Here is a 15,527-nt window from a genome sequence, read left to right on the forward strand (position 1 = left end):
GGAACCTTTACGCTCTTGTTCAGATATCTACAAAACAGACGAAAGAAGCTGAAGTTTTAGGTTTTTGTACATTTATTGCAACATTCAATTGATGAAAATATTAGCAGGAACACAAAAAGCTCTCTAAATTGCACAGTTTCACATTACACACTATTTTCTCATCGTATTTGGTCTAAAGAAAGATTGTCTGGTTTAGTGTACTGCACATCTTGCATCCTTAAGTGTTGCAACGTGATTTTTTTTCCCCTAAAGATTTTTAATATAAAATTCAATTTCCTGTTGAATTACTCGAGACCTATGTCAATTACATTTTAACAAGGCAGAAATGTAAGTAGTCTTGCCATCAAGGCTCCTTTCACAGAGGGAGTCTCACCTGAGTGTGGGCACAGGCTGCTGTATCAGCAAAGTAATATGAACTGCAAATCCCAATTAGATTTTTTTTTTAAAAAATCAGCTGCACTATGGAGAGAATCCAAAGGATCCCAGGTTACATCTTTTAATGACCAGTTTGGTGCACAAGGAAGCCAGTTACCAAGGGAGAGACCAAGAAAAAGAGGACAGAAAAACATTTAGTCTTAGCCAAAAAAAAAATAGAAGGGAGAATCCTCTAAACATTAAATCGAAAGCACTCCCCCAGTGACTCTCGGCCATCGGCAACTGTGCGGCTGAGCCACACTCAGTGACTGGTGGTCGGTGCTGAAATGGCAGCAGTGGAGATGTCAGACCATCTACAGTATAGTCAATCCTGTTTTGGTGGCAAAGGGAAAAGATAGTTTATTCTTTCCTGGCACAGAGGTTAGAATGGGTGGTGGATTTTATTTTTTTGCAGTTTTATGTGTGGGTATGTGTATATATATATATTACATATACACGATTGAAAAATCCCACCAGATCCAAACACAAACCGAGCTCTGTCTTGTCTGTCCTGCCATAACCGATTCTTTCGGTTTCACAAAAATAACTAATTTCAAATCGGCCGTAACCAAACAGTCTGGGCACGTGATGCCCACGGACAATAATAATAGCAATCCTAGCATTTGATATAGCGCTTTTCACGCCTGTTAGACGTCTCAAAGCGCTTCACAGAATACACTAAAGTGAACCGACTGTATATTTTGTACGCGAAACGCGGCAGCCGATTGCAGCAAACCGTCGTGGATTGAGTGACCACAAATTGTTGTTGTTATTTATTATTATTGTTGATGACTGTTGTCCCAGGCAGCTCTGCATCTCAAAAGAGGCATCAAACCCAGAAAGCCGGCAGCTGGAAGCAGTGCCTTTGCCTCGCCGGCAGGCGGCGCCGTTTCACTCTTAACGATGAAACCGTTCAAACGGAAACCTGCAAAAGTTCCCAAACTTACATGGACTCACACTCGTTCCCCAGGAAAATTCAGCCTTAAAACTGGAAGTCGGTTATTTTCGTGAACTGCAACAAAAAAAAGAGAAAAAAAAAAAGGGGGGCTTCCAGATAAAGATTGAATTTCGACAACTTTCCATAACAAGAGGCCGGTCGCCAAGGTGGCATTGCGGCAGGAACTTTCCCCACAGCAAGCACAGGAAATGGTTAATTGACTACTGTAAGCATGTCGGACAATCCCTCGACCTCCCTGGAGATAAGGCGTCGGACAGCAAATCTCTCCGTCGCGGTCAATGACCGTTCGCTCGCAGAGCAGGAACAACACCCGCTTTGAATTTGGCCTCGGTTTGTGCGCACGACGTTAAAGTAACGGAGAGGAATTGGCAGCGAGACTCCAAGGGATGTGGCCACGAGTGTTCAATGCACCTTGGTGCTGGGTGGGTAATTGTAGTGGGGAGGGGGGGGGGTGGATGGAGGGGGAGAATGTCCAATGTGTTGGGTGAATTAACGTGTTGCAGCAGAAGTGCTGGGATGAGATTTCTGGCCTCCGCTCTGGCCATACATTGAGTTTCCTATCTCTGTCGGTTCATTTCGGTGGGGCTCATAAGCAAAGGCTCGCTGGGAAGGAGAGGGAACCAGCCATCAACCGTGGCCATCTTCACACTGCTCCCAGTCCAGCAGCAGGTTGGAAAGTGACATTGAGAAAAGCCGAGGAGCAGATTGTCCAACCAGCCACCTCGACAGGCCGGCCAGTAAATGGGTAGGAGTATATAATTTGGTTGGGAGTTTGCAATACCTATTAGCAGTCCAGTGCAAGAGCTTGTTTAATCCCACCCCAAAAATCAGCTCCCAATTATTATAGTATTAACTTAAAGATCCCTCTCTCCACCAGTGTCCCTGCCCTCCCCGAGGGGAACATGATGCCCAACAAATTGTTCACTCGCCGAGTGAATCATCTCTCACTTTTACCGGCTTAGAAGGGAACCATCGAGTCTCATTATTCGCCTTTTCTCATCTCTAATGGAGACAAAGATACCTCCCTCCACAGGCAGGTTCTTACTAACTAAGGCAAATGACCTGAAACAGACATCCTTCCTTTTTTTTAAAAAAAATATCCAACGTGACAACAATCAATCAATCAATGGGACAGGAGCGTTAGTGACTGAGGTAAAGGGTTAGCAGAAAACAATCATGAGATCATCGCATGTTAAAGAGAGAGACAGAGAGAGAGAGAGAGAAAAAGTAAAAGGTTTAGCTCGGTCCCAGGGACTTATGAGGCCACGGTGTGGGTTGGGGTGCTGGGTTGTTTCAGACCGATGGTTGAGCACAGCCAACCTGCAAAATCCACCTCTTCCGCCTCAGCACGCTTGATGAAAGAATGAGACTGTCAGGGAGACAAACACACACAGATACACATTACTACTAATAATGATCCTTGCATTTGATACAGAGCCTTATCGTGTCTTCGAGGCGTCTCAAAGCCCTTCACAGGATGCACTGTAAAGCGAATTGACTGCGTATTCTGTGGGCGAAATGCAGCAGCCAATTGCGCACAGCAGCGTCCCCACAAACAGCCGTGGATTGAAGTGACCGATTTATGATGATTATTATTTTTTTAACTACTACAACAACATCTCACATTAATATAGCATCCCTCCTGCAGGGGAACATCCCAGAGCGCTTGACAGTGGAGGAGCATGACTCTGAGCCGGGAGGGGCGTTGTGGGGGGGTGGAGGTGACCGTACTTACGGTCGAAGAGGAAGTTCTTCAGTAGCGACCTAAAGATTGGGAGGGGGGGGAGTGGGTAAGGCGGAGGGTCAGAGGAAGAGTTTCGGTAGGAAACAGGACACAAGCTGAAATCTCGGAATCTTATCCCCCTCCACTAGCGTCGTTACAATCTCTGTAACATGTACGTGTGTAGCGTTTCCACTCTGCTGCGCTCAGCGGCGATTTTATTAATCCCATTATAATGTGAATAAACACTGGTAACTGTATTGCACGTCCCCCAGTCAGCTCGGTCCCACGAGCAAATAAAAGCCACTTTGATTTCTAAAGTGACCCCCAACTCCACAGCCTGCCATTTGCTTGAGTGCCAGCAGGTGACGATGGTATCACATTACTTCGCCCCGTCTCACTCACCATCAGCTGCTTCAGGTCCGCCCTCTCCGCTGGATTCTTTATTAAGCTTTTTTTTAATACATAAAAGAAAGCACAAAGGAGATACAGACTTTAAAATACATTCTTTCCGTTGATGCGGGAGTCATTTTTCAAGCTTCCGATAAAACAGCCACGCAGTGAATGAGCAATTTATCTGGAGGATTGTTGGCTCAGGCACTGGGAGAAATTGCGTTCTCTTTTCCAACTGCATTAAAGAGATGCGTTAAGGTCCACCTGAAGAACAGACAGGTTTAACATCTCCATCAATGGCACATTGCCTCCAGTACTGCACGGGGGGGTGTCAGCTTCCGGTATGAGCTCAAGTCTGAACGTGAGGCTCGAACCCGCTAACCCCGAGGCAAGAGAGCCAACAACAAACTTGAGCCAGGCCGACAGGAGAGTGACTGATTCACTCTCATCCTACAAGGGCCTTGTAGCTGTTGTTATACGACACTGGGCACAGGGAAACCAGGGTGTTGAAAAGTCACAGTGGGCAGAGAGACTGCACCTCAGTACATTGCCAGCATGCACACAGCCCATCCCATCCTCTCAGGTTAGATCTTGTATGACTATCACTGACTCACCACTGGTTCACAAATTCCTGGAATTCATCGCTGAATACGCCACTGGGCAACTTAGGAGGCGGCTGAAAGAAGAACATAAAAGTCCTGAGAGGTTGTTGATTTAGTAAAACTTGGCCAAACAATTCAATGGTTAGAGTGTCTTGCTTTTAAAACATTTCTGCAGTTACCCACACTCCTAATCTTAACCCTTATTACATTACATAGAGGGTCTTTCACATCAGGAGAACATCCCAATAGCACTTAACAGATATGCTGTAAAGTGGAGTGACTACGTGTTTCCTCTCGGTATGTCACAGCCTCGCAAACCCTGTGTTTGGTTTCTTTATCTCTCCAGAATGTTATCAGTGGAGTTTGAACTTCCTGCCGCCATCAGTAACTAACACCATATACGACTGCCAGGCATTTCCGATTTTGCCTCCCAGGTCAAGTGACTGGTTCAGAGGGCGAAAGGGCGAGGGAGATAGAAGGCCTCTGACCTGCTTTATAATCCGATACCAAGGATGAGAGGTCCCAGTAGAAACTATGCCCTAATGATAGCCACAAGTTAAGTTTTGTCCATTAAAACTTGGACGACAATAAATGATTCCAGGTGCCAGAGTCCAGTGGGAAACGAGAACAGCCATCTCCACAGGGTATGGTGGCACCTTCCCTTTCAGGTGAAATTCATCCTCATTAAAGGGACAGTATACTTTTCCCCCACAAATAATAAATTTGCCAAGAGCAAATACAGTGTGTAGTGATCGTCCGCTCTTAGGCGCACAATTTACCCCTTTGTAAACCACCCAGGAAATACTATTCAAGAAAAAAAAGTCTAAAAACTCTCTGGATTTACAGAATTCAAGGGAAGAGTTTTGCAGAACTGTGCGGGAAATGTGGTGCGAAGGACACTGACCTCGTTCACAATGTAGTCCAAGAGTTCAAATATAGCCATGGGAGGCCGACTGTCAACACCAAAGGCTGGAAGAGAAAAAGCTAAATGTTGGAGCCAACAACAACAACAAACCTGTATTTATATAGCGCCTTTCATACAGGGTGTCCTACCCAACCAGACTAGGGAGTGCTGTAGAGGCACCAACCACAAAGGCCTTCGGTACAATGGGATCCAATGGGTTCTGAAGAGGATGTGGGGGAGGGTGGGGGAAGAGATTGGCAGTCCAGGATCTGGCACCAGCTAATCTCTGGTTGAGTGAGTTCCTAATCTGAGATTGAGATTATGAGTGAATTTCGTCCACAAAATAATAGTCATTTCACTTTACAGTATATACTGTGAAGCGCTTTGAGACGTCACAAAGACGTGATCTGTATCAAATGCAAGGATTATTATTTTATTATAATCTCATCGGGGTTGGTAGGACCGGGTCAAAACCTTGGCTAACAGATCGTCTTAAACTGGCCAATCCTGGCCTTTAGACTTTCTTTACGCTGTGCGGTAAGTAGCTGAACTATGGGGAAGAGTTGCTACACGAGTTGCTATTAACACTTCACAAAGTGGAGCATTCAACGCACCAACACTGCATCACTGATCGCATCCAGCAATTATTCACCAATTCGCACTCTCTCTGTTTAGAGCCGATTTCACTTAGCGCATTCCCTGTACGACTGATGCTCGTTTATAACGGTAATTCCTGGTGTGTGTGTGTGTGTATGTGTGAGTGAGTTTATATACATGTGAGTGAGTGTACATATATGAGTGAGTGTATATGTGTGAGTGAGTGAGTGTGTGTGAGTGACTGTTTAACGTTCCTCAAAGACTTACAGCCGCGTGGACGGCCGGGTGGGCGAGGCTTGGGTTCGGATGGCATCACCTCCGCGCTCATGGGGCAGCCGAAGATCTGTTCCAGTTCCTTGCCTTCGGGGGGTGGGATGGGGTACCTGCCGATAGCCATCTCCACCAGAGACAGACCCATGCTCCAGAAATCCGACTGCACAGAGTAGTGCGTTCCCTGAAGTCTCTCCGGCTGGAAAACAGTCAAGTGGGGAACAAGGTCCATTTAAATGTTTAAGGCTGAGGTGGATAGACGTTGTATGGTCGGGGCATCAAGAGATATGGGGCAAAGGCGGGTAAATGCTGTCAAGGTACAGATCAACCATGATCTAATAGAATGGCGGGACAGGTCTGAGGGGCTGAATGGCCTACTTCAGGTCTTATGTTTCATCCCACACTTTCACTGAGCCAGTAACAGAAATGGGGGCTTCTGAATAAGACTGATTTGATACAGCACGTTATCATGTCGTTGACAGAATATACTGTAAAGTGAATTGACTGTGCAGTTTGTGGCCAACACGCGGAAGCCAATTGCGCAACAACAGTGTCTCACAAACAGTCTTTTTTTATTATTTCTGCAGGATCTTAAATGTTACAGCAATGGTCTTAGGCCTAAGACAACGAGAAATTTCAGGCCTCTGCCCAACATCCGGGAGACTTGAACAATGAAACCCGCGAGAGCTTCAAAAGTGAGGGACTTACTGACATGTAGGACCTTGTCCCAACGAATGAGTTGGCCATGGAGTCAATCAGCTGACCACTAACTCCGAAGTCACAGAGTTTAATTTCACCGCGGGAGTTCACCAGAATGTTTGAAGGTTTGACGTCTGGAAACGAAAGGGAGAGGAGGTTGGGGGGGAGTGGGAGGAAGAGGAAAACATGTCACTTTTATAAAACAACTGAAGGCAGAAGAGTTGCCTCTTTCAAGGACCTCTTTGACAGCGCCTTCGGTCACCCTCCTACTCCTACCCTCCCATCCCACCTGATCCTAACCCCCAGCTTGAATGCAAATCCTTGACTGTCCAGCACTTTGGGACGTCCTCCTCACGTGAAAGGCGCTGCGTAAATGTAACGTGTTATTGTTGAGGATGTTCTCAGAAAGCAAAGGACATCGAGACGACCACATGATTTATTGCAACATTTCTGCCATGTGTGACCTGTTTCACTGATTTATTTGGGAGGATAAAACCAGTTTAACAGGTGTCTGCGGGGCACTCAATTAATCCAGTGCGAAAAAAGGTTATTCTGAACTCGAGAGCTGTAGAGATCTGAACTGGGTCAATCCTGCATTAATTTATGGCTTGCAGTCCATTTAGGTTTAGAGAGAGAGAGAAAGATGCACAGCTCCCAAGGTGAACCAAGTGGATGTTGAGAAATAAAGTGATTTGCTTTTTTTTTTTCATCACTGCAAATCCGATCCAGGGATGGATGTAATTTTTGCACGAAAAGGAATAGGCTGACCACTGAAGCCTCAAGTTAATATTTTCTGGATAATGCTATTACTCTTAGAGGCTTTTAATCCCCTGTTCAGATGTCACCTACTGATGGGATTTCCCACTAGAAAGGCCAAAGTTGTTTTGCATAGCCCCGAATGGAATTTTTACCCCCTTTTGGATGAAATTTCTAATGGTCAAACATCTGTCTTACTTGCCAATGTATTGTTCCTCAAGGCCAACCTTAACCATGGAATCATAGAATCCTACAGCACAGAAGGAGGCCATTTGGCCCATCGTGCCTGTGCTGGCTCGTTGAAAAGAGCTATCCAACTAGTCCCATTCCCCCGCTCTTTCTGGATACCTGTCGTGCCTGTAGGTCAGAGTTCTTTCTGAGGTGTTAGTGAATAATTTGCATGCGAAGCAATCCGGGAACAAAGCAAAAAGGGCGTTGTACCTCTGTGCATGATCTTGTGTTTCTCCCGCAGATAAGCCAACCCCTTGATAACCTGGAAAGATGGTGTTACAAAAGAAAAATCAAACCTCTGGAAGGAATAAATGGCAGCCAAGTGTGTACCGTCTACAGCAGGGAAACATGGACGGAGACAGAGGAGACGGTTGTAGGTGAGTGTCTCAGCGTGAGAATCCGGATTCTGCTCATGTTTCTAGAACATGCCTCGTGCTGGAGGTGGGGGAGGGAGGGAGAGAGATAAATGTTGTTGAAGGAGGTGACTGACTCTAGGGCTAAGGCACTAAGGTAATTGTTTACTCCTCTTACTATCTGTCAGAGTGACAGAGCGAGCGGAGATACAGGAGAGGCGGAAGAGAGTGAATCCTGAAAGAAGGAGAGAGGGGGGTGGAAGATCAGGGCAATGATGAGATGGCAGGGAGTGGGGGGGGGGGTGGGTGAGTATGTTCTGGGACTGTGGCCAGAGGGGCAACTGGACCACAGGTCTCTGTGACGCTACCCGTGTGAGTACTATGTAAACACACGTTGCTGTTACTGTTGCTGACCCTTTGCAAAATGTCAAAGCAGTAGAGAATGGCTTGACGCACCGACAAACCAAACTCTCAGGTTAAGAAGGGTCAGAGCTTGCAACTGAGTGGGTGATGTAGAGGTTCCGTGGTCCATCGTTACTGCGGTGGGATCTGCCCATTACTGGCCTCGATGTTTGGATATTTTCTTGTCGTACTTACAGCAATGCTCACTTTGCCCAGAACCACTTCAGTGATCCTTCCTGCTTTCTTCAGCACCTGATCCAAGGACCCTCCATCCTAACAGAAACCAAACAAACACATCACAATGCAGCCACGCACAGGTGTGCACTCCAGGTGTGACAGGCCACTCCCGAACAGTGATTTACACCTCGAATCCCAGAGAGGAAACCCATTATAAGCACACAGTGGTTAGAGTTAATGGGTTTGCCGCACAGTTCCTCTCTTCCAGACGCTGTTTACCAAAGCAGTAAGTAGGAAGCCTCTTGTTAGTTGATTAGCGGATCGCTTTCCGAGGGGTAATAATCCGTTCACCCAACAATATTTTGGTCACTCAATCCACAACTGTTTGTGGGACACAGTCAATATACCCTGTGAAGCATTTCGAGCCATCCCGAGGTACATCAAATACAAGGATTATTATTATTATGGCTATTATTATTATTATTGCTCCCATCGAACGTTTGTGGATTCCCAGACTCGATCTAAGTCAAGATGGGAAAGTAACTTGAAGGAAAATCGGTCGCTCACCATGTGCTCCATGCAGATGCTGATCTCTCCGTCGCTGTAAAAAGCCCCGTAAAACCCCACGATGTACGGAGAGTTGCACTCGTGGAGAACCTGTAGCTCTCGGATGATCTGATTGCGGATGGCGGGCTTGATCTCCAGGTGAATGAGCTGAGAGTGGGGCAAAACACGGGTGTTGTTTAGTGTTTACAACAAACCACAGCATCGGGTTTTTCTCTCTAACGCGTCGACGCTGAAACACTTACCTTTCTGGCCATGATGAGACCCGAGGGTTTGTGCGAGACCTTGAAGACCACCCCACCGTTTCCGGCGCCCAGTTCCGAAATCTTTTCGAAGTCATCATCTTTCAGCTCCCCCACCTTCTGTTTCTGGGTCAGGAAAGCCTCCAGTCGCTTCTTCTGCTGCTCATCCAGCTCCAGCTCCTCCAGCTTCTTCTGGAGAGCTTCCAAGTTGGTCCTGAGTGGGAGATGGTGGGGGGGGGGTTGTGGGGGGAGAGGGTGACAAGAACAACAACACATTACATTTATACAGCGCCTTTCACGTCAGGAGGATGTCCCAAGGCACAGGACAGTCAAGGATCCGCACCCGAGCTGGCGATTGGGATCCGGAGAGGTGGTTGGTGGGGGGGGGGGGGTGGCGTGGTGGGGTAGGAGGGTGATTGAAGCGACAGGGACCCTTTAAGGTCAAACAGAACTGAACGTTAAACTATCCCGAGCTGTGAAGCGGGTTAAATCACGTTGGAGCCTGCAAATCTGTCTGGCCTGAGGATTGGGTGTTGGTGGATAGGAACTCAGTCCTTTGAAGACTTTGCATTCTCGCCACCATTGGCTTCCAGTTCAGGCAAATTGTGGCCTCATCATAGAAACACCCTACGCGGCCACTTTCAGTACGGAAGGAGAACTATTCGGCCCTCTCTACATCACCGCTAATTGTTTTTCCAAACTCCCCCTTTTTTTAATCCCGGAATCCCTCACACCCTCACTTGCCTCCTTCAAGGCCTGTCTCAAGACCTTCCTCTATGACCACGCCATCAGCCAAATTCCCACCCCTAACCTAAATGGAAGCCCCCCCGCTCCCCCCGAATGTTCAAACGTGGGAAAGGATATGACAATGACTGCCACAGAGCTCCAGTGTGAAGCGCTTTGACACATCTCAACGACATGATAAGGCGCTATATGAAATGCAAGGATTCTAGGATTATTAATTATTACAATGTTGGAGGAGAGATCATCTCTCTGTTAGAAATAGTGCTTAAAGCAGGGAGGTCAAGATAAAAGGGAACGCAATACAAAATATGTTTTTTTAAAAAAAAAGAAAATTAGCAATTTAAACTCTTTAAGGGACGTACATTATTTTTCTCTCTCTTTTCAAATATTCTCTCCGCTGAGAGGAGAAAGGTTTTTTTTTTCGCCTCCAAACTAACCATTTCTACTCATGTTTGGTACAAAGGATTCTTTCTTTCATATGTAAACACTGGAATTGGATAAATCCCACTTCAACTCGAGTTCGTTTCTGTCTGTCAGCACAGCCAGCGTGCTGCTGCCACGAATATATTCACCCCACTATTGTTCAGGGCACACAGCAGTACTGAGCAACATCATTCAGCAAGTCACGATCTGCTAATGGACTGTATCTAATTTATCTCAAGTTTGTTAGGTGAAGGAAGTCTTGCTTAATTAATTGATTCATTAAGAGTAAACTATTTTCACTTCTGGCTGTGCTGTCCTGAGTGTCTCTGGGTGCCACAGTAAAACCCTCCCACCCGGCTTTCGCCGGGTTCCCCAGAGCTCGGAGTACCTTGCTCTTCTCCGACTTGCTTTGCTCAATAGGGAAAGGAAAGGGGGCACGAGTAGGGCAATCCCATTGTCCAATCTCACATGATCCCGAGAGAGATTCGGATAAACCCGACTCTCGATTTCACCCCTCCAGAATCCCCATCCTTCCATCCTCCAATCAACAACAACAACAACAATTAAAGCATCGCACTACTTCCATAATGAAGTCACTTGCCTGAAATCGCCCCTTGCTGCTGCCAACCTGTATCATCAGTTGATTACAAACTGTGTAAAGAAAAACTTGCTGGTGTCCATCTGTCCTAAACCTACACTTCTAAACCAACCGGGAGCAGGAACCCTGGCTGATTTTCTCCCCTCTTTCCTGCCTGTGTGACACTGAGATTTAGGCCACTTAACAGCTGCCCCAGTAGCAGTACATGGCATTATCTCTCTCTCCAACAGTACAGTAAACCTCACATAAGTCATATCACTTGGGACCACACATTTTTAATATGACTTATGCAAAGTTTGAGTTACGTCAAACTTGCATAGAATATAAACTGTTGAACTGGACTTGGGCAGATGTACGACTGAGGCGATTATACGGTTTATACAGATTAGATTTATACAAGTGTTACTGTACTTCCTTCCTTCCATTCTTTAAAGATCAGAGACTGGGCCTATGAAGGAATGATGACCGGGAGGGAGACTGCCTCACCAGTCAGCACACTATTCCTCTGTGCACTTTTTTGGGGGCCCGAGTTACGAGCTCGAGGACTTTACTTGTTCTGCGTAATTTCATTTGAAACACAAACACCGAAAATATTTTTTTAATGTCGACAAAACCAGATGATTATCATCACATCTTTTCATTCCGCCGAAAACCTACGCTTTCAAAATGCAAAACGCTTTGGCTGATGGTAAAGGGGGAATACAAGTCATTGTCAGGGTTCCAGGAAAGAGTTGGGAGTTACCATGGAAACTCCGAACAGAAGGCTTTAAGGAGAAAGAGAGAGAGAGAAAATTGCAAAGCGTTTTGAAATCTTCCTTTTTGATGCAGCCGTTAAGGTTTTTATTTTCATTCGACGTTTGCTTTTTTGAAAAAAAAAACGAAATGGGAGTGGGGGGAGAGGGGTGAGGAGCTGGCCACACCCACACTGGCGGGTGGAGCTGGTGCATTTAAGAGGAATATAATAATAATAAAAATAATAATAATCCTTGCATTTGATATAGTGCCTTCTCGTGTCATTGCGACATCTCAAAGAGCTCCTCAGAATATATTGTAATGTCGATTGACTGTGTATTTTGTGGGTGGAACGTGGCAGCCAATTGCCAGGGATTGAACCCACAACCTTCCGACTCAAGAGGTGAAAGTGCTATTGATTGAGCCGGGCTGACAGGCCTGATAGTCTATTCCATGGTGTCCAACTCAACCTTCACTTTGGATGTAAATTTCTAGGACTCTGAGCATGATTATTATTAATTATTAATAATAATCCTTGCCTTTGGTACAGCTCCTTATCTCAAAGCGCTTCACAGAAGATACTATACAGTGAATTGACTGCATATCTTGTGGGCGAAATGAATTATCCCCTCGAGGGACAGATCAGAACCCCCTCCCCACCTGTGCTGAGTTATCTGATCGCTCACTGATTACTGTACAGATAAACCACGCACACAGTACATTCCCTATTACGAGACACTGACCCGATTCAACACATTATGACTATTATTATTTATGACCCAAGACAGCTGTTTGTCTGCTGTGAGCTCTTCGCTGGGTTTCTACATGCCTGCAGGAATGCGAACAGATATTTTTTGGTGGAAAGAAATGGTAAACCTCTTGGTATGTCTGCACACGTCTGCAGAGAGAGAGAGAGAGAGAGAGAGCGAGAGAGAGTGCAGTGCTAAGTGCACTAAAAGGTTTCACAACATACGAGTATGTCACCAGGGCAGGGCAATGGTTTACAGACCTTACAAAGGCCTGACTCATCACCCAGCGCCTAGAAGTGATGCCCTCAAGGCGGATGAAAAAGGAGTCGGTTTTATATAATGTTCTGACCCCCTTATCCTGAAAGCTATCATAGGTGATCGCTTTAACCTGCCCCCACCCCCCCCATTCCCCTGCCTGCCCCACACGCGCTAACACATACACACACACAAGATCCCCACCCCTTCCACCTCCTCTCCTCTTCTGAATGCGGTGGAGTTCCACAATCACTGAGGATAATAATGATAATAATCCTTGCATTCGATACAGCGCCTTATCACGTCGTTGAGACGTCTCAAAGCGCTTCGCAGGAAAATCCCCCCTAAGTCACACACACACACAGAGTCAAACCTCCCACAAGCTACAGGGAGGTGAAAAAGTAGCTTCCAAACAGCAGCCATTCTGTGGGAGATTATTGCTGTGAAAGGGAGAGGGGAAAGGAGAGAGAGAGAGAGAGAGGAGCACAGTCTTTCAGGTCCAGTTGCAATCATAAATTGATCCCCATCCCCCCAACCCCCCATCTCTCTCCCCCACCCCCCCATCTCTCTCCCCCCACCCCCCATCTCTCTCCCCCCCCCCCCCCCCATCTCTCTCCCCCACCCCCCCATCTCTCTCCCCCACCCCCCACCTCTCTCCCCCACCCCCCATCTCTCTCCCCCACCCCCCATCTCTCTCCCCCACCCCCCATCTCTCTCCCCACCCCCCATCTCTCTCCCCCCCCCCCCATCTCTCTCCCCCCCCCCCCATCTCTCTCCCCCACCCCCCCATCTCTCTCCCCCACCCCCCCATCTCTCCCCACCCCCCATCTCTCTCCCCCACCCCATCTCTCTCCCCCACCCCCCATCCTCTCCCCCCCCCCCCCCCCCATCTCTCTCCCCCACCCCCCATCTCTCTCCCCCACCCCATCTCTCTCCCCCATCTCTCTCCCCCACCCCCCATCTCTCTCCCCCACCCCCATCTCTCTCCCCCCCTCTCTCTCCCCCCCACCCCCCATCTCTTCCCCCCCCCCCCATCTCTCTCCCCCACCCCATCTCTCTCCCCCACCCCCCATCTCTTCCCCCACCCCCCCATCTCTCTCCCCCACCCCCCTCTCTCTCCCCCCCCCCATCTCTCTCCCCCACCCCCATCTCTCTCCCCACCCCCCATCTCTCTCCCCCCCCCCATCTCTCTCCCCCACCCCCATCTCTCTCCCCCCACCCCCATCTCTCTCCCCCACCCCCCATCTCTCTCCCCACCCCCCCCATCTCTCTCCCCCACCCCCCATCTCTCTCCCCCCCCCCCCCATCCTCCCCCCACCCCCCCATCTCTCTCCCCCACCCCCCATCTCTCTCCCCACCCCCCATCTCTCTCCCCCACCCCATCTCTCTCCCCACCCCCCACTCTCTCCCCACCCCATCTCTCTCCCCACCCCCATCTCTCTCCCCCACCCCATCTCTCTCCCCCACCCCCCATCTCTCTCCCCACCCCCCCATCTCTCTCCCCCACCCCGCAACTCTCTCCCCACCCCCATCTCTCTCCCCACCCCCATCTCTCTCCCCACCCCCCCCCATCTCTCTCCCCCACCCCCCCCATCTCTCTCCCCACCCCCCCATCTCTCCCCCACCCCCCATCTCTCTCCCCCCCCCCATCTCTCTCCCCCACCCCCCATCTCTCTCCCCCACCCCCCCATCTCTCTCCCCCACCCCCCATCTCTCCCCCCCCCCATCTCTCCCCCACCCCCCATCTCTCTCCCCACCCCATCTCTCTCCCCCCACCCCCATCTCTCTCCCACCCCCCATCTCTTCCCCCCACCCCCATCTCTCTCCCCCACCCCATCTCTCCCCCACCCCCATCTCTCCCCCACCCCCCATCTCTCTCCCCACCCCCCATCTCTCCCCCCCCCCTCTCTCTCCCCCACCCCCCCATCTCTCCCCCCCCCCATCTCTCTCCCCCCCCCCATCTCTCTCCCACCCCATCTCTCTCCCCCACCCCCATCTCTCCCCCCCCCCATCTCTCCCCACCCCCCATCTCTCTCCCCCACCCCCATCTCTCTCCCCACCCCCATCTCTCTCCCCCCCCCCATCTCTCTCCCCACCCCCATCTCTCCCCCACCCCCATCTCTCCCCACCCCCATCTCTCTCCCCCCCCCCATCTCTCTCCCCCCCCCCATCTCTCTCCCCACCCCCCATCTCTCTCCCCACCCCCCACCCCCCCACACACACCCCTCACCCAAACCCCCAACACAATCAATACATTTCCCATTCCGACAAACACCCCATCGCCTCTCGATCACAGTCACAGTCGCACAGTCAGTGTCAGTGTCTCTCAGTCTCAGTGTAACATCCGTTTCCAGAGGTTTCAGACATTACGATGTGAATTGAAAAATGTTCTTACTCTGTGGAATTGGTTCCATTCAGCGCCGATCCATCGGGGGTCGGGTTCAGCTGTATCGGTCCCGGCTTCTTTCTGGGCATAATTCACACTCACAACTCACACTCAACACCACACAACTCACACTCAACACACACACAACTCACACTCAACACCACACACAACACACACACAACACACACGTAGAGTGTGTGATGCGATGCGATGTGATGTCGCCTTCCCTTCTACTCACACAGTCACTCACACACACAGTCACAAAAAGATTGTGAGATCAGGAATCCAGTGATCTCTCTCCTCTCCTCTCTCTCTCTCTCTCTGGGGCCAACTCTCACCTCCAGCGAGTGATCCCCCC

The 15,527-nt window shown here is 49.0% G+C and overlaps 1 protein-coding gene across 1 annotated transcript; it reads right to left on the reverse strand.

The window, feature by feature from the left end:
* Positions 1 to 54: 54 nt before the first annotated feature.
* Positions 55 to 15,315, reverse strand: map2k1 (mitogen-activated protein kinase kinase 1). Its single transcript, XM_007905397.2, has 11 exons — positions 15,179 to 15,315; positions 9,286 to 9,496; positions 9,044 to 9,190; positions 8,495 to 8,572; positions 7,755 to 7,806; positions 6,567 to 6,691; positions 5,856 to 6,057; positions 4,992 to 5,056; positions 4,100 to 4,161; positions 3,498 to 3,543; positions 55 to 2,741 (listed from the first exon to the last, which is right to left on the reverse strand). The coding sequence occupies exons 1-11, from the start codon at positions 15,256 to 15,258 to the stop codon at positions 2,628 to 2,630; spliced, it is 1,182 nt and encodes a 393-aa protein (XP_007903588.1). The 5' UTR covers positions 15,259 to 15,315; the 3' UTR covers positions 55 to 2,627.
* Between the last annotated feature and the right edge of the window lie 212 nt (positions 15,316 to 15,527).

The sequence above is a fragment of the Callorhinchus milii genome, unplaced genomic scaffold (genome assembly GCF_018977255.1).
Source record: "Callorhinchus milii isolate IMCB2004 unplaced genomic scaffold, IMCB_Cmil_1.0 Scaffold22, whole genome shotgun sequence".
Classification (NCBI taxonomy): Eukaryota; Metazoa; Chordata; class Chondrichthyes; order Chimaeriformes; family Callorhinchidae; genus Callorhinchus; species Callorhinchus milii.

Bases quoted from the DNA above. Each gene is read 5' to 3' on its own strand.
- map2k1 (XM_007905397.2), bottom strand. From the start codon at position 15,258: ATGCCCAGAAAGAAGCCGGGACCGATACAGCTGAACCCGACCCCCGAT. The intron at 9,497-15,178 runs GTAAGAACATTT...TCTCCCACTCAG, and splicing joins AATGGAACCAATTCCACAGA to GACCAACTTGGAAGCTCTCC. The intron at 6,692-7,754 runs GTACAACGCCCT...TTTCGTTTCCAG, and splicing joins ACACAAGATCATGCACAGAG to ACGTCAAACCTTCAAACATT.